At 43.7% G+C, this 20,000-nt stretch overlaps 1 protein-coding gene across 1 annotated transcript in view; it reads left to right on the top strand.

Moving 5' to 3' along the window:
* The window catches only part of LOC308299197 (mediator of RNA polymerase II transcription subunit 13-like), a gene marked incomplete at both ends in the record, with an annotated part of 185,741 nt that overhangs the window by 91,702 nt on the left and 74,039 nt on the right, over positions 1-20,000 (top strand). Inside the window, one exon of the mRNA XM_080742915.1 lies at positions 5,007-5,091. Coding sequence (XP_080599041.1) covers positions 5,007-5,091 — 85 coding nt within the window. The remainder of the gene's footprint in view (positions 1-5,006; positions 5,092-20,000) is intronic.

The raw sequence follows: 20,000 nt of genomic DNA, 5'->3' as shown, positions 1-20,000 counted from the left end.
TAAATATACAAAGAAATCTATGACATATTTGACAACTTTAGACGTTGGAAATAGCCGATCTACAAGCTCACGTTGTGAGCTTGTAGATCTGCTATTTCCACTATTTTTGACTTTTTCAAAAATATATGACAATTTTTCATCATGGAAACGATTATGACGATTATGAAAAATAATCACGATTATGTCAAATAATTGCGATTAGACGATTATGTAATAATTGTGACAGCCCTACCCCCCACCCTGACAAGCACTTAGTTCATAAGCTTTTGTTTGACTTGGTTCCACAGATAAACATTGCAAGTTGTGAGCTTGTAGATTGGCTATTTAAAACATGTTTGCCACTTTCTTGTATTATTTGACAATTTGGCCAATCTTTGACCTTTTACGTTTTAGAAATGCCTTAAAAGTCCTTTAATTGTCATCTTGGGACCCCCAAAAGATCATGTGAGGACCGCCCTGGGGGCCCCGACCCACAGGTTGAGAACCGGGTGGTCTAGGTGTACAGTACACAAAGGTTGCGTGGATGTTTTACACGTGTACAGTTCACGCTCATTCAGCAGAACAGCTGTTGGTGTGAATGTGACATTAAGGCTAACGTATACTCCATCGTCAACTAAGACATTATTTTCATTTTGGAAAATCTGTAAATGAGCCCTCCTTACCCACTGGCAAGTAGGGATGGGACGATACGCGATATTATCGTTTATCGTGATAAAAAACACTCACGATAATCGTATCGTGGAGATTTAATTCATCGTGAAATCTTCCTCCGTCATGCGATGGGATCAATTCACCTTTTATTTGCCGAGCTGCATATCCGGTATCACTTAAACCCTCTATTGGTAAAAGGTACTTATAATATACCGGTACGTACTTGATACAGTCTTTTTTTCACCCTCTACCAAATCTCTTTGCCAAAAAATAGCCGATCTACAAGCTCACAACGATCACAATGCGTCGCGCTGCTGCGACGCGGTGTGAGCTTGTAGATCTGCTATTTTTTGGCAAATGTTCCGCCTCCGGGATAATGGGATGTTTGGGGATATTTTGATTATCGCGATAATATCGTAAATCGCGATTTCTTTTGTCACAATAATCGTGATATGAAATGTTCATATCGTCCCATCCCCACTGGCAAGGTGACTCAATTTGGGGTCATGAAAGGTGATAAGTTACTTGTTGTGGAGGACGGGGGAGTAAATAAATAAAGATAAATAAATAGTGAACTGGCAGAGTGGAAATAAAAGGGATTAGCGAGGGAGAGTGGAAGACACAGACAGCGAGCAAGACAGAGCTAATGAGCTGGATTTGCTAGAGACTTGGCATTCTGCGCGTGGTGTCCTCCCCTGCTCTCTCTCTCCCTCTCTCTCTCTTTCCCTCTCTCCCTCACTCTCGCCACCCCTCACACCACCTCCCCTCTCATTTTTCTCTCCCTCCCTCCCTCTCTCTCTCTCTCTCTCCCTCCTCCCTCCCTCCCTTCATCCATCTCACCATCTCTCTTTTTCTCTTTCCTTATCTCATTTCTCTCTCTCTCTCGCTCTCTCTCTCTCTCCCTCTCTCTCTCTCTCTCTCTCTCTGTAGAATAGCTGGCTAGAACTAGCTTCCTGTCTGAGCCCTGAAGCAGGAGTAAGCATGGAAGGGAGGGAGGGAGGGGCAGCGAGAGGGGGTGGGGGTGTTGGAAGTAAAAAGAACAGAGGAAGAAGGGCGAGTGTGGAGGAGAGGCGGGAGAGAGAGAGAGGGAGAGGGAGAGGGAGAGGGAGGGAGAGAGAGAGAGGGAGGGAGGGAAGGAGCAGCAGCGGGGAAATTGAATACTGGGGCGCCATGTTCTCACCGCCTGCGTTACCATGGCTACAGGGGAATTCTGGCGAGTAAGGAAATCTCATTCACTGTGGTGGTGTAAAAAAAAAAGAAAACAGAAAAAAAAACATAAACAAAACAGGCAGGAGGAATGAACAAAGAAAGAGAACCCCCCCCCCCCCCCTCTTTTAAAAAAAAAAGAAAAAAAAGAGGGGGGGGGGGGGGGGGGAGAGAAACAGGGGAATGAGAGGAGGAGGAGGAGAGATTAACCTCTACCGGTCCAATGCCACCCATCCCCCAGGCAATTTGTCACTACCTCTCTCTCTCTCTCTCTCTCTCTCTCTCCTTCTTCCTCTGTGTATATGGGTGATGCTTGTTGTGCTTGCCTCCACCCTATAAGCAAACACAACACCCACCCACAATCCTTCCAGTTCTTCCAACAGCCCCGCAGGTATGGCAGCCAACAAAGAGCAACACTGTTAAACCAGGCTCTCTCTGTGTGTGTGTGTGTGTGTGTGTGTGTGTGTGTGTGTGTGTGTGTGTGTGTGTGTGTGTGTGTGTGTGTGTGTGTGTGTGTGTGTGTGTGTGTGTGTGTGTGTGTGTGTGTGTGTGTGCGTGCGCGCGTGCGTGCATGTGTGTAAATCACGGGGGTGTACCACACACACACACACACACACACACACACAGTAGGTCATATTTAAAGTGGCTGCTGACATGTCAGAAAATGGGACTAAGCACTGTCAATCTGACCTCTCTCTATAGCGTGCGTGCGCGCGCACACACACACACGCGCACACACACTCTCACTCACTCTCTCTCTCTCTCTCTCTGTCTCTCTCTCTCTCTAACTGAGGTTGACAGCTGCATGGGATTTGACTGGGCTGTTGCTGCAGCTAACCTGACAGCTGTACAGGGCACCCACTGTACACATACACACACACACACATACACACACACACACACACACACACACACACACACACACACACACACACACACACACACACACACACACACCTACACACACACACACACACACACACACACACACACACACACACACACACACACACACACACACACACACACACACACGCACACAGCTCCTTTAGAAGTGCGATGCAGAGGACTTGACCCTGCTGATGGCTGTCCGTCTTTAATCGGTTTGCGCTTCTCTTCTCGAGTCGTGCGGTCGTATTGTGTACACTAGAGGTTCGTTCCGCTACCCCAACAACTCCACACCGACGCACAAGCCGAGTTTTAAGTCGGTTGGGACCTGGTCTTTTGACCAAACGCGCGATACGGGAAAAGAAGCGGAGATATATAAATTTTTCTGCAGCCACGATGAATACAAGTGAATGCCCGAACGGAAGATGCCGGAAATGGCTTTCGCGAGGCATCACAGGGGGGAATCGTTAACATGTGTTAGACATCCCATGTGTTATTAAGATTGAAAATGGGTGAAGTGGTTATTTAACCCATTTAGGCCTAGAATTATTGAATGCTTTAACCAGTGAAAAATAGCAGATATACAAGCTCACAGCGCGGCACCGAGTGCCGCGCTGCGAGCTTGTAGATCTGCTATTTTTGAAAAAGTCGTGAAAAAGGGTGCAAATCTTTGAATATATGTATTTTCAAAGCGAACGTTTGTAACTCAAAATTTAGCTTCTGGGTGGTCCCTGGAACTAAATATTTTGAGATGGGGGTCCGTGGCCAAATTCATATCATTTTGGGGGTCCTTCACGTGAAAAGGTTTGAGAACCACTGACATAGTAGTCTCTCAAGAACAGACCAACTGAGCTCCAGTTAAGTGAAAAGGACCTTTTCTTTGACGATGGCTGGCCAGATTGCTGACATAGAAACATAGGTTTTTCAAAAAGGCTTAGAAGGATTCAAAAGACACTTATAGAATCGGGTCAAAATTCGAATTTTCACGATTTTTCAAAAATAGCAGATCTGCAAGCTCGCAGTGCGGCACTCGGTGCCGCGCTGTGAGCTTGTATATCTGCTATTTTTCAATAGTTAAAGCAAAAAATAATGATACACAATAATGTGTACCCGTTCTGAATGGGTATAGTGGTTCCCAAACGGTGTGCCAAGGCACAGTGGTGTGCTGAGACAAGTTGTCCAGGTGTTGCTCCCCCCAGCAAATACAGCCAATCTATAAGCTCACTACGCGTCATGGTGGGATGCGTTGTGAGCTTGTAGATCAACTACAGCAGGGTTCCCCAATAGGCGGCCCGCGGGCCATTTGCGGCCCGCGGGGGGCTACTGTCTGGCCCCCACCAACCCCAGTAATAATGGTGGTATAAGAGCAGCAACAACACTAGTATATCATCGGGGGGGAAACCTTGTATGTCCAAAACCGTTCGTTTTGTATTTATCATCTAAAAAATGTAATAAATTAGTGAACGTAAACGTTTGAAACTTAGAAATACGAGGTTTCTGCCCGACAGTGACACTAGCGACTTTAAGCTCGATGATTTTCAGGACGGCAAAGCCAGGCGGACTACGGCTGCTGTGACGTAATCGCCGTATCGGTCAAAATGGTTAAGCAAAGCCTCGGCGTCAACGGGTTCCCACCCCTTTCACTGAACGCTTTGGTTCCCATGGCGATGCGTACACGCAGCAGACGGAGTAGGCGCTACGTGGGAAGGGACCTTCTGCTGTAGTAGAGACGGCTGCGGCGACGGCAGGTTTATCTATCGAGCGCGGATCATTTCCGGTTACCGTTGTCATCTGCCGTTGTCGTCGCTGATATCTGAACTGGAGTAGCGGAAACGCCACCGTCGCCCCCTGCAATGTTGTGGCCCTCGGCTTGGTACCCTAGACATAATTCGGCCCTTGGGGAAAATTAATTGGGGAACCCTGAACTACAGTATTTGGGGCAGTTGGGCCTTGAGATTTTGACTTCCCCATCGGTGTGCTCTGGACAGCTTGAAAACGACATGCTGTAGGTAGTCAATGTGCCAAGCCATGGGTTGTGTATAATCTGAAAGCTGGCTGGCATGCATGCCAAAACTTGTTTCTGTGTGAAGTAATTACTGTCAGACTCTGTTGCTATGCGTACATTGATTGCAACAACAGTGGGGGGGGGGGGGGGGGGGGATGATAATTAATCATTTCGTTCTGTTCAAATTTCAAACTGCATCATGTACATTGTGATATTGATTTCATGTTATTTCTCTCTCTCTCTCTCTGTGTTCCAGTGGCTGAAGAGGGGCTTTGGGAATGTGGGCTGTCTTATGAATGCAGGACACTCCTCTTCAAGGCCATCCACAACTTGTTGGAAAGGTAAAAATAAATCATTATTCGTCAGACATCTGTATCTACGACAGAGGGTGTACAATAAAATCCATTGCGTTAATTTAACTCAGCATTACACTGAGTACATTAACTGTGTAGTCAGTTAGTAATTTGCTGTGTAGTCAGGCAACAAATGCTTTAAATATCGGCACACACATTTACATAGTTCTTAACCATTTGAATATATCACCATACATGAAATGCACTTATCATAAAAAAATAGAAGCAGTGCTCTTCCGAGCAGGGAGAGTGTTTTTTGAAGGTTGTTCAGTCCGAGTGTATCAAAAAAGCAACTGGGTTAAGGCAGCGGAAGCTTGTGATTGGCTGCACGGAGGTGCCGAAAGTCGGGGGGAAGAAGATACCTAACCTTAACCCTAACTTCCGTAAAACTAACGCTGGTGAATGCTAACCTTGTGAAATGCTAACCTGCTGATGCTGGTGAATGCTAACCTGCCAACGCTGGTGAATGCTAACCTGGTGAATGTTAAACTGGTTGGACCAAGGGTGCTTAACCCAGTTGCTTTTTTGATACACTCGGACTGAAAGACCTGCAAAAAAATACTCTCCCCTTCCGAGCACAGGTCTCCTCAGGTCGGGTATGTTATTGTGGCCTCCTGGTGTCGCTATAATAGTTCAATGTGAAAATGGTGCCATGCCTTCTTCTGCCTTTGCACGGCAATCTGACGCTGCATTCATGATTTGAGGCTTTTTGTTCCAAAAATGTGTGTTGCAAAAGTTGACCTGCTGGTGTTGCAATAACATACCAATGTGAAAAGGATGGCATTTGTTCCTCGACCTAGTGGAAATTTGCGTGTAAAATTTCATGGAAATTGCACCCTGCGTTCATGATTTGAGGCATTTTGTTCAAGATGGACCAATCCTGCACATTTTGGAATCCAATCTTAGCCAATTAGGATGGAATATGAAATATGAGACAAATCTGTGTTGATCACATGACTATAGAGATACTGTGTAACGATTTGTGTGATTTTTGGATAAAAACTGAAGGAGTAATATCCCAAAATGTCTACATAAGTCGGACTCTTGGTGGCACTCTAAAAATCAGATGTGAAAAATGCAGGGCAAAGGATTGTCCTTGGGAGTGCGCATACAACGTTTTACACTGATCACTGGAGTTAGAGGCACAAATCAGGCTGTTATAGTGCCACCATGAGGCTGATTTAAAATAAATCAAGTGGCATTTCTTCCTTGGCCTAGTGGGAATATGCGTGCAAAATTTCACGGAAATCGCATGATTTGAGGCATTTTGTTCAACACAGAGCACTCCAGCAAACTTTGGAAGCCAATCCTAGGCAATCAGGAAGGAATATGACAAATCTGAATGACCCGTTTCGTTTAGTGACTATCAGAGATACTGTGTAAGTGTACCAAATGCGTGATTTTTAGACACAATCTGTAGGAGTACTGTCCAAAAATGTGTATTGCACAAATTCGCCTCCTGGTGGTGCTATAACTGGCCCATGTGAACAATGTGGGGCAGAGGTTCTGCTCTGGCACACAGGGTGTGTGCGTGCAGTGTTCGCTACCAGTGTGGCAACGGCACCGGAGATTAGCTGTACACGGACGGACGGACGGACGGACGGACGGACGGACGGACGGACGGACAGACAGACGGGGTACAAAACATAGTCTCCCCTTGCCTTTCGGCCTGGCGGAGACAATAATATATGACAAAAGCTGACCACCAGTCGTAGCACTTAATTATTGGATCAATACACACACACACACACACACACACACACACACACACTGTTGTAGGGCTATACGCGAGTGTTGCCTTTTTGTTTTCCAATGTTGATGAAGATAGCAGGAATTGCAGTCACTAGGCCAGGAAGTGCAGGCAGCCAGATGTGACTGGCATCACACTGATATGAATAAAGTACAAATTAATTTTGTGTAACGGATAATTACACACTGTTACAAACAACAACGTTTTGTTTCTTTTTCCTAATGTCAGATAGTTGGCTTAATGAAAACACATTTTATTGAGTGTTGACTTTAACGTGTTTTATTGTTCATTCATTCAGAATGTAATTACTGGAGGCCATGCCCACCATGTTCACGCTTCCAGGTACTGAATATCCACGTTTAGTCCATAGTCCATAGTGCAGGGTTCCCACGGTCATGAAATTCCTGGAAATATTTTGAAATTAGAATAAAAAAATCAGTACTGGAAAAGTTTTGGAATTGATCAAGGGTCCTTGAAGGTCCTGGAAAAAATAGCTATGCATTGACTTTGGTTATTGATTTTGTTAATACCTCTGAAATGACAAATTAAACATTGGCCAAATTGTCAAATATTAGAGGCAGAAATTGTGAAAATAGCAGATCTACATGCTCACAACGCCTCGCAAAGCGAGGCGTTGCGAGCATGTAGATCGGCTATTTTCACAATAAAACGGTGTTATACAAAATTCCTCTACTCTTAGTGCTCGTCAGGTCCCCAGTTCAAATATGATTATTTTGGGGGTCACGGCATGAAAAGGTTGAGAACCACTGGCATACACTACCTGTCTTTGGGCATTGCGCATAGGAGTAAGCAACTCGTTATTGAGCAGAATTATTGTTATATAGTCCTGGAAATTGGGTTAAATATTCTGGAAAGGTTTTGGAAAAGTTTTGGAAATTAATTGGTAAAGATATGTGGGGAAACCTGATAGTGCTGGAGCACGTATCGGTGATATACATTCTGCTTCATATACATGATTTAGAACATGATTCACAAGAATTACATGATTTTATAGTATTGTTTTTCTTTTTTCTATAATAGAGGGTCTATAGCTATAGTCTGTCTATGTATATTTCTTGTGATTTGGTCAACATGAAGGTTGAAACTAAGTCAGGATCTGTTCTCCTTGGAGAGTTGTTTTTAATTTTAATTTTGTATATTTTTTATAAAAAAGAAAAAAAGAAAAACAATACTATAAAATCATGTAATTCTTGTGAATCATGTTCTAAATCATGTATATGAAGCAGAATGTATATCACCGATACGTGCTCCAGCACACCAGGTGGGGCTAATGATCGTCAGTGTCACATTTGTATAAAAAGACATTGTTTCCTGCTTCCTGCTATACTGAAGAAGACCTCACGGTCGAAACGTCTATTTTTTGCTGTTTTGCTAAATAAAAATTGGAGCTACAGAGAAAGTGAGTGCGAGCTATCTTGTTTGTTTCTAGTACTACTGCACTGTCAGTTTTTAGCTCAGCACCAAAGACAGGAGGATGTGCGTTATTTTTTCTCGAAACCTGATAGTGACACTTCAGTAATATCGTCCGACTCTGCTCTGTCACAGTTCTCAGATCATCTCCTTTTGACAATGTTAAGCCCGCACTGCATTGTTGTCATTTAAAGTTACTGTGTTCCTGTGGAACATTACTTTGTGTTGTTTGGTGTGGAAGACTACCCGAGTGACAAACATTGTTTCATTACAAAACTATCTTTCATTCACATTTAATACACAATCCAAAATCAACTCCAGCTTTGAGCTATTGATATGTCATCAACTCGTTAGAATGTATTTCTCTCTCTCTCTCTCTCTCTCTCTCTCTCTCTCTCTCATTGACTATTCCGTCACATCTATATCATAATTTTCCTTCTGTCGGTGGATTGCAAGAATGTGGGAAAATGTAATTAGGACAGAAAGTTCTTTTTACAACCACAAATAGGAAACAGGCTAAGAAAGTGACACGCTCTGTCTGTCTGTCTGTCTGTCTGTCTGTCTGTCTGTCTGTCTGTCGATCTCCGCTCCGTTTCAGAACCATGGACAGCATGGCTGCTGAGCCACCTACACACAGCAATCAGTCAATCATTATGATTGACTGATTGACATCTTATTGACAAAATGCATACAGTATGCAATATGCATACACATATAACTTTTCATTTCTATCAAAAGGATAAGCAGAGAGAATTATTACAAAAAGGAAAATCTATAATAAATACATTCATACCATTTTCTTCCTTGATACTTCTTAATATCATAATTGCATAAATGATCAGGTAGACCAGCCCATGAACTGTGCTCTCACCTATCGTGATCATGTTGATTCATAACCCCAGTTCTGTTACTTTTGAAATAAACTACAGATTATCTCAGCACAGACATTGTGTCCAATTCGTGCATTTTGTATTTGTAGGGACATTGCAGCAGGGAGCTTTCTCTAGGTCATTTTTTTGGGTTGTATCTGTAAGACGTAGTTGTTTCCTGAATTAAATTAGCATCTACTTCAAGTACTGTGTTTGGGAGCACATATTTTGCCCACATCTCCAAAATCGCAACCACTCTTTTGTGTGCCAAAGTATCTCGATGCTTGTAAATCTTTTTCCGCTGGTTATTTATTATGTGACTCATTGCTGACCTCTCCATTCATCCAAAGGATTGGCAGATGTATCCCAGTTGCCCTTTCGGGTCTTTTTGCCTTAGTGCACACTCTACATCCTAACTTTTTATTTTTGGTGAAGAGCCACTTTACTCCACTCACTCCTTTGCTTCAATGTCCAGTTCAAATGTAAAATTTCATTGCTCGGTTTGCTGCTGCAAGTTGAAGTGGTGGTTTTTTGGCGCCGAAACTTCTCCCCCTTGTATATTGTCATGCCTTAACATTGCTATATTATACTTTTTTTTTTGTGTCTATCCAGCTCTTTAATAAACAAAATAAATGTTCAGGTTCTGTATAGCATATAACATACCCATTTATCAGCTTCATTAGTGCGGTTGCCCCAGCAGGACAACCAGACTCTAATACCTGGCCCCCAAATACAAACATCTTTGTTCCGATGATGGTGGCAGAGTGACTGCTTGAAGGAGGTGGTGTAGTGCCTCTGGTGTTAATTAAAGACCAGACCATTGCGGTGGTGTCCAACTTGTACAGGTCATTAGTAGGTCCAGTCTTGTTGATTCCTCCATACACATACATGACCTTCTCCAGGACACAAGCTGAGTGGATCCTGGACCAGTAGGCCAACAGGTGCCCCTATACTGAATTTTCAATGACAACATAAGGAATAATACTGTATCATGTTGGGGGGTCTGGATTGGCTGGATAATCTACCCTGGAAGATTTACAACAGCAGCCTATCAGAGTAAAACGGTTACATTTAGTGACAGAGCTGTGTACAGTGTAGTGTACACACATCCTTTACTCTACTGATTATGTGCGCTGCAGTGTCATTCATGCTCATGAAAGTATCTTTCCTGATCTTCATGGCAGTCTGCTCCAAAAACTGGTGAGCAGAGGTAGTGTTCCAGAAATCATCATGGTGCAAACAGATCACACATCTGGTAAATCTGTCCATAAGAAAATGCACTGTCCCAACTCAGTGGAAAGCTGCTGTTATAACACCTATATTCAAATCTGGCTCAAAAACGGACATATCAAACTACAGACCCATAAGCATCTTACCTGTTATATCAAAAGTGGCTGAAAAGTGGATTGTTAAGTCTCTTGTTAAACATCTAGACAAAGGCTACACCCCTCTGCATCCTATGCAGTTTGGGTTTCGAGCCTTCCACTCCACTGAGTCAGCAAATTGCTTATTCATTGAAAAGTTAAAGTGTGCTTTGAACAAAGCCCCATGCGCAATGGCAGTATTTTTGGATTTCAAGAAAGCATTTGACTCTGTCAGCCATCAGGTCCTCTTGTCCAAACTAACACATTTCAACTTGTCCCCAGAGGCCATCAAATGGTTTACATCATACCTATCAAATAGAGAACAGTCTGTTAGTATAAATGGCATCAAGTCTCCTTATCACACTTGCTCGGTTTTTGTCCCCCAGGGATCAATAGTAGGACCAATTCTGTTTTCTCTGTTTATAAACGATCTACCTGATGTATGTAAAGATGTACATATTCAGATGTACGCAGATGATGCTGTTATACTGACTCATGGAAAGAGCTATGCAGAGGTGTCAACGGTTTTAACTTCTGTTCTGACCAGCGTTCAGGACTGGCTTACAGACTCATGCCTGCTCCTGAATGCAAAAAAGACGGTCTGCATGGCTTTTTCCAAAAGACCAGTTGTGATGGAATCATCAAATGTGTTTCTGGGTGGAGAGGAACTTGAACTTGTGTCAGAGTTCAAGTACCTCGGGGTCATGTTAGACTCAACCCTAACCTTTAAAAAACATGTAAAAAAGGTTACAAACACAATCAAGTTCAACCTTCAGAACTTTAAACAAATCAGACCTTTTTTGGCAGTTAGTGCTGCTAAATCGTATCTCCAATGCATGATCCTATCACACATTGAGTACTGTTTCACAAACTGGTCTTGCGCAGGTATAACGACTCTCAAACCCATTGAACAGCTATATAAGAGTGCGCTTAAGGTATTCGATAGGAAACCCCACTCATATCACCATTGTAATATTCTTCAGAGGTACCGTTTTTTGAGTTTCGCTAATTTTAAGGTTTTTAAACAGGTCAGTATCATATATAAGACCCTAAATGGTCTATGCCCACCTCCCCTAAAGGAATTCATAAAAAGGAAGCCTGATAGAGGACTCAATACTAGAGCAATCACTAGAGGGGATTGCGAAGTACCGTACCGGGTAACCGCTTTTGGAAAAAACACCCTTTCAGTGCAGGGATGTTCAATCTGGAATGACCTACCTCTAACAATAAGAGACTGTTTGTCATTTCCATCCTTCAAGTTCAATCTAAAAAAATGGTTAGTTGACAATCAAACCTGTGACCATGTATAGTTCTAAGAGTACAGCTCATGCCATGTACGTATATTTTTAACTATCCTTTTTTAATGTAGGGTACTGTTAGTAATATGTGTTGTTTTGTTGTTTTTTTCTCTTGGTTCAGGAAAAATAGTATTTGTATGTATGTTATTAGGCGCCCTCTCCTAATGTAGGGTTACTGTTTGTTGGTATGTATTGTTTTGTCTTCATGTGGGGACTACGGATGAAATTTAGCATTCTTGCTAATTCCGGCTTATTTACATTGCATTCATGTAGTGTTCATTAATATGCATTGTCCCGTCTAAATAAACAAATAAAGTAAAGTAAAGTAAAGACAGGGTCTGGCTTACCCTCTATGGCATGGAGCACATGCAGCAGGTACTGGGTTACAGTACATATCGAGTGCACTGCACATGGCCAGCAAGGAAGCAGTAGGCCTACTTCATCATGTGCTCCATGAGAGAGAAGGTGACAAGTTAATGTCACCTTCTTTCTCTGCACATTCAAAGTGCTGTATGAGAAGTATAGGAAGAATGAAGTTGTCTACCCATTATGTCAGCCAGTAGGATGAGTAGTGTCCAGGTAGTGCTCTATCTGTTCAACTTTCTTCGGCCCAGTTGGCAGTAACAACTTCAAGACTGCTGCTGATACACCCTGAAAGGCCCTCATGACTTTCACTCAGGACTTATCATCGAAGTTCCCTGTCAGCGAACGTGAACTGAACGTTCTTTGTTTTCGCTGGATGAACGATATTGCCGAACGCGTTCATTCGCGCTCGTCGGCCCGTTTGTGCAGGCGTCCGTGGTCGTCTGTCCTCTCGTCTCTCTTTTGATTCACATACTCCAGTAGCACGCACTGCACGCAGCTGCAGGCTTGCAGACCTCGCGAATGTTGATATGCAGTGCTGTCTGCAGCTGGGTGCTTCTCATCACATGAAGCACTGTGAATCTCCCCCTCGTTACGTCTCGCAAGTAAAGCCTGACTATACTTTGTCGTATGATATGATGATGTGTGTTGCGCGCCGAAAATAGCTGATCTGCAAGCTCACAACGTGTCGCATCCACGAGACACTGTGAGCTTTTAGATCAGCTATTTTAACCAACGTGGAAACATGCTGTGCGTGACGTTTAGAAACTTCTGCCTTCAACAAGGGTGCAGAAAGACTGGGCACTGGGCACCTAAATATTGAGGGCACTTCAATGTTAAGTTGGATGAATTAATTGCTGTGTGGTTCTATATCGTCTGTGTCAATAATTTTGACAAATAATAGCTTGCAGCCACGTCTAAAAAAAACAAACGTTTGAATTGCCAAACGTATAAAAATATTATGGTTAAAAAAAGAACTAAAAGATTTTTGGGGAACCACGAACTTTAGTTCAAAATGTAGAATTATGAACTATGAACTCTGAAATTAACTAGTTCATTTTGAAAGTGAACTTTCCCAACACTGATCACAGGTGACATCACAGTGATGTCAGACACTCAGTGATAAAGCCTGACACTGTGGTTCCCCTGACACATACTCAGAGCAGGGATCTCCATATGGGCATAAACAGGTGACATCACAGTGGTGTGGCTGGTTCAGGCAGGGATCTCCATGTATGGGCATAAAAGGGTTTGTATGTTGTGACGTCAAGGGAACCATTCTATGCCCATATATGGAGATCCCTGGTGTCATCACTATTAAGCCCATATCTAACAGGACTTCATATGGGAATGCCCATATATGGAGGAAGACAGCCCATATCTGTTTGGCTGGTACAGACAGGGATCTCCATGTATGGGCATGAAAGGGATTGTATCTATGTTGTCAGATGTGATAGACGTGATAGGATTTTCACATAATGAATAACTGAGTAAGCATGTTTGTGGTCTCACAGCATATCTCCAGACATGGCGCGACCTCGCCCTTTAGTGTGAGGTCGCTTGTTGCCCTGAGGCGTCTTACTAGTATAATATGTCAATGGTGAGGTTAATCCATGTTATTCCTATGTCAACAAGTGACCATATCTGCTGTCTGCTTGGATGAGAAGGTGTGAGCCAAATTGATGAAAGAAATTATTGATATTGATTAGTGATACATGCAACCTATCTGTAAACAGCGTTTTCTGTGAGAACGTCTCTTTCTGTAGTTGCGTTATAAAAATAACTGATCTACAACCCTAACCCTGTTTTGCATCACAAGACCTTGTTAAGTTGTAGATCTGTTCATGTTTGGCACGTGGCCCCCTATAAGCTCACAACGGTACCACAACTCACCCTATTCCCATGGGAAACACTGCTTCTTTTATGTGTTTTTACACTTGCTGACTGTTTCCGGATGCACTCGTTTAAGGACACTCGCCTGGAGAGATCGCTTGAATTTATCCGTTTGATAAAACACACATCACATGTTACTGTACACACACACACACACACACACACACACACACACACACACACACACACACACACACACACACACACACACACACACACACACACACACGTACACATACGCACGCACACACACACACACACACACACAGAGCTACACAGAGCGTACTGTAGCACGGTGCTTCTCAACCTTTCCTGGATCTGGGCCCACTTGAAAATCTCTAAAGTGTTACTATTTGAAAACTGCACCAACTCAGTGAAGAGAGGTTCAATGGCGACGTAAATGCACTGATGTGGGTGCAGCATTGCCACGCTACTGCCACGCATAGATGGCCACAGCATTGCGTTTGTTAGCGGAAGTTGGTTGTTTGAAAATCGGAATGTAATGAGCGAATAAACACACTGCACCTGCATCATTTTACTATTATTATTTATTTCAGCAACCTTAATAACATGTAACTATAACACATATAACACAAAAATGAAATATGTTTTAGAGCTCCCACTAAATGTCTCAAAGTAGATTCATGTCATAGGGGAGCCGAGCAAAAATAGACAAACTATAAGCTCACAATGCGTCGCGTTGCGAGGCATTGTGAGCCTGTAGATCTGCTATTTAGATAGATCTGCACATTTCGAGCACCTACTGTGGTGTTTCCTCACTGATCGTTTCATCTTCCACCCATTCTGCTTGTCTCACTCTGACGTGGGCACTCGGAGCTCGGTTGGCGGTACATGCACTAGTATGGGCACGGTCCATTCTGCATTGCAGGGTGTCGAACAGATGAATATGCTCTCCAAGACGGTCAGGCCGGGGTCCATGCAGGCGTGTAGGGCCAACTCCTCTTGGATTCAGCACAGGAATGCAGTGTACTGCGTAAGTGTGGGTCAGCGGCCCAAGTCCCCAAGCTCTCTTTCTCTCTCCTCATCCTGGCAGACAGTTGTTCTCTGGCTTCATCCTGGAGTGGAGGCCGGCCAAATAACTTCTCCGAAGCAGCCATGAGAGCAGTGGAGCTCATCCGTTCCTCTGGGCGGAGGCTCGCTAACATCCACTCACTGTTTGACTGACCGTTAAGTTAAGCCACCATCTGAACTTGAACAAGGTGTAGATTGTCTGATGGTCCATCTCCATATGATCAGGGTAGCATGACACCTCCTCAAACTGGCATTCGGCTTTTGAGGCATGACGACCAGGGAGGGTGGTTGCTTGAAGCCCCTGCAGCTGAGGGGATGTGCGGCTAATCATGCTCGACCGCGGGGAGTGGTGGCTGCCCAAAGTGCCCATAGCCTCTGGGGTTCTCTTAGTATCTGATACTCTTAGCAGACAGCGGATGCTCGGCGATGTGGTGTTTGTTATGTTGGCACCGGCTTCCTTGATTTGTTAACTCGCCCCATCGTCTTTAGTGATTGGCCGACCTTTGTGTCATGTTTGTACCGCTTATTAGTGTGGTTGCCCATGCAGGGCAACCCCACTATAGTACTTGTCTGGCTTTGTTCCATCCATCCATCCATCCATCCATCCTTCTTTCCCCTCCTAGACATGAATATTACCCGGCGATAAAGCAACATATGTTTTATTTGGGATTCTGCACCGTGAATAAATGCATCAACCTGTATGAATGAGGCATCAATTATTATGAATCATTTGGATGCAAATTATTTGCCTGTGAGCATTTTTGTATCATTTATTTGTCACGCCCCAGTGTGTAAAGACCTAAAATTGCCTTACGAAAAAGAGCCACCTACTAACTGCCTAGCTCTAATGAAATTATAATCTTGACTTCTGAATCACTGGCTCAAGCAGCTCTCCTTTCTGAGTCATAGCCCATCTGTTAAATGAAGCAGCACATATTTGTTCTCGATTAAGTTAAGCATCAATGATCATCATAGGGGGCAGGCTGAATTAACCTTCCTATTACCTTGAAGCTTACTGCTCTTAGAACTCTCTGATTCAACACTGGAAGGATCTAATTCAATCTCTCCCTCGTTTCACACATACACATCAATGTACTGTATGTGCACTGTACACACACAGTCAACTACGTACAAGCTGTCTTAAGTCAGCGTAGGGACAATTTCAAGTTCAGGGAAAATGGATAGGAGAGGAGTTGATGGGGGGCTGAGACGATGCTGGCATGGTCTGCCACCTTTCAGATATAGTTCTGCACTGTACATGTCATCCTACAGTACATGACATTTCATTTCTTTTCTGTTTCATGTACAATTGACTGTCAACTTGTGTATCCATAATGTCATTGACGTTACAGTTTTTAGTGTTGTTTTGTGGCTTTTCTATTCTTAATCATATGTACCATTTATTTTTGCCCTGTAAAGCACATTGAGCTGCATTCCTTTTCATGGAAGGTGCTATACAAATAAAGTGTGTTATAATGTTCAAATATGTGTCTCCATGCAGCCTGTCACTCTGGTTGCACCGTAACAATGTAATGACAGTCTTTATTATGTTCCTGCCCCTCAATACTCCATAACGTTTCACACACACTAGTGCACAACCCATGCCCCAGACAGGCAGAAAGATGGATGGAGTTAGCATTCCTCCTGGCAGTGACTTTCACTCTACTGAACACAACTTTCTAGTTGGTATTGAAACATTGCCTGTAAGGTGTAAAGTGTGTAGAAGTGTAGAAGGAGATGAGGGAGCTGCAGTGGCGAAATTAGACCTTATTCCCCATGGGTTTTCAGATCAAAGGGGCCCTGGGCTCAGGGGCCCAGGGACCAATGTGAGCGGGTCAGTCCGACGGCTAAGACCCACAATTGTCGGGTCTTGTCTAGCACAGATTGACAGCCATACACTACAATGATTCATTCAGAGTGGAAATCATAGGCTAACAATAACTGCTGTGAATAGCCTAATGAACAACTACATGGCAGAGTTCTGTGCATTCGTCTATATTATTTAATTTTAGACAATAGAAGGAGCCAACAAGCCAAAAAGGTGAAGCAGAAGAATCAACCATGAGTGATTGGCATGACAAGCATTCCTATATTGCCAAAGCATTACATACAGTATGATACAAAATAAAATAATCTCTCCATCTCTCTCCCTTTCCATATCACTGCTTTAAAGTGACTCTCACTCACTCACTCACTCACACACACACACACACACACACACACACACACACACACACACACACACACACACACACACACACACACACACACACACACACACACACACACACTCCTTGTCTCCCTCTCTTTCATGTGCAGTGCCACTGTGCCACGCACCCAGGCACCGACACCACGAATCAAACATAGGCTACACGCGACAACCGAAGCACCAAAATGAAGTGCAAGCGCAAACACACGCGAACACTGGAACACCACCACCAACACAATCAAAACAAACACACGCAGCCACGCGGTCACGTTGTTACACAAAAAGACAGACAGCTTAATGGCCCACTGGCTGCACATCAGTGGATTACACTGATTACAGCAAGATAAATTACATTCAGATAGACCTACCTTGGCTTTAGGTCCAGAGTCTCCTCCAAAAAAGCAAAGCAAGCATCCACACCAACAAAATATACGATTTTGTGGTCTTTCCATTTGTTATTTTATATCCTTTGGACGTGCACCCAGTATCTTGACTTCCTCGTTTTCTCCCGCGAACATGAGCGTTTGTTTCCCTTCCCCAGCTTTCACTTGTTGACAAGTTGACTGACAGTTTGAACAGCACATTACCGGATGTTTATGATTGGCGCTTCCTCATGATAATGCGAAAATAAAAGCTTTTGTACTTTTATGAGGGGGCCCACAGATTAGGAGAGTAGAGACTCCTAATATATCGGAAATGACAATATCCTATGAATTTATTATATGTAGGACTATATAATATGGAGCGCATTGGGCGTCTATTGAAAACACATTTTATTTTGCCACTAGGGGGGGCCCTTGGGTTTATAAAACCCAAAAACCCGTCCAAATTACGCTTGTGGGGAGCTGGGTTCAGAGGAAATAGATCCTGTATGTAGTATCATCTAAGGCAGGGGTGGGCAACTTTAATGATGGCGAGGGCCACTATATTTCCACCTTCACTCCAGAGGGCCACATTGCATATTGCTACGTCCTACTTTGTCATTCTAGCTCAAAACTGCGATGCGTTTTGAGCTTGTAGATCGGCTATTTTTGCTTCTTTTGAATTGGAATCCTGAATAATCTTTTGTTCTATTTTAATTGGAATCCTGAAAAACACATTTAGTTATATACTCATGTTAACTTTCTGAACCTAAATGCAAATACATTTGACATAAAAAAAAAATGTTATAACTACTATACTACTAGTCATTAAGCTACTAATTTAGGCTGATGGAATTAAAGCAAATCATGGTTGTAATTGTAACAGCTGAAATCAATAACAATATCAGTATTCCGGTATTAACCTGCAGGTTTCTAACATTTCTAGCTGTTGCTGCTGCCGCCGTTCACTCACGCTTTATTTTGAAGAGCCTCAGAAGCTTTGTGCGTGTGCACGCGAGTGTCTGCTGACGATTGAGGAAGAAAATCCATTTGTTTACAAACGCTTGCGAAACTAAAATCCAAACCGCGGCCGACCATCACGGTAAAGTGTCGCCGTGAAAACAATCAGATCTCTGCTTCCCTGGCGTTCTTTTCATCTCATTCATAGATAAAGCCCTTTTTATGTTTCAGGCTAGAATGGAAATCAATGCAGCCTAGAGCATCCATTTTCTCTCTCTCTCTCTGAGCTACGGGGTGACGTATGGACTAGGGTCATTCACAGGTCACAGCATGCACGTAGAGCTGTACCAGTTAAAGGGGAGTTTCGGTCAAAAACGACTTTCCTACCTTTGAAATGATGATCCAGGAAGGCTCTGGGCTGATCCGGGTGTTGTTTTACCCAAAGCAGCATTTTGTTCATTTTTCGATTTTCTCCCCTGCACCCCACGGCTCCAAAACGGCACCTTTAGGGTCGTACCGTAATCCGGTTATTATTCTCGCTCAAAATTCACTTTTCTCGCTCGGTCTCAGTCCCTCATACTGTAGTTAGCATATCCGAGCTACATCAGCTCCTGGTCGCCGCCATGTTTGTTTACTTCAAGCTCAACTCTGAACTCTCAGCCCAGGAGAGAAACACTGGGAAATCCCTAACCCGTTGGGAAACGCGCGTTCACGAGCTGCTGCTGCTGCTGCTGCTGCTGCTCTCACAGCTCCACCTCCCTCCCCCCACAGCCTGTTACCTGTTGAGGCAGACAAGAGGCTACACCATACATCACTCTGCAGACTTTGTCGACATAGTTACATCTTTTTTCTTTGGCTAAGAGCATTTTTGTGTTTTATTGTTCGTCGCGCGTCGGGGAGTCACGCGATACAAAACGGGATTTCCCAGTGTTCTCTCCTGGGCTGCGAGTTCAGAGAATAATAACCGGATTACGGTACGACCCTAAAGGTGCCGTTTTGGAGCCGTGGGGTGCAGGGGAGAAAATCGAAAAATGAACAAAATGCTGCTTTGGGTAAAACAACACCCGGATCAGCCCAGAGCCTTCCTGGATCATCATTTCAAAGGTAGGAAAGTCGTTTTTGACCGAAACTCCCCTTTAACCCCTTGTTGTCTCGTTCATGAACGAGACAACTCCTTTTGGCAGGGTGACCCCTAGTGGCCTTAACTCGTTATTGAACGAGTTTGGCACCCAAGTTGTTAAGTGAAGGTGGGTGCCGCATGTGGCCCCCGGGCCGCCAGTTGCCCATGTATGATCTAAGGGCAAACTTAGGGAGCTGGTGAGCTGGTCTGCAGATGCAGTGAATGGGGGACATCATTAACTGGTGC

The sequence above is a fragment of the Nannobrachium achirus genome, assembly GCF_963921795.1.
Source record: "Nannobrachium achirus genome assembly, chromosome: 15".
NCBI classification, from domain to species: Eukaryota; Metazoa; Chordata; class Actinopteri; order Myctophiformes; family Myctophidae; genus Nannobrachium; species Nannobrachium achirus.
Note: the sequence above shows the minus strand (reverse complement) of the source record. Positions and strands in the feature narration are given on the sequence as shown.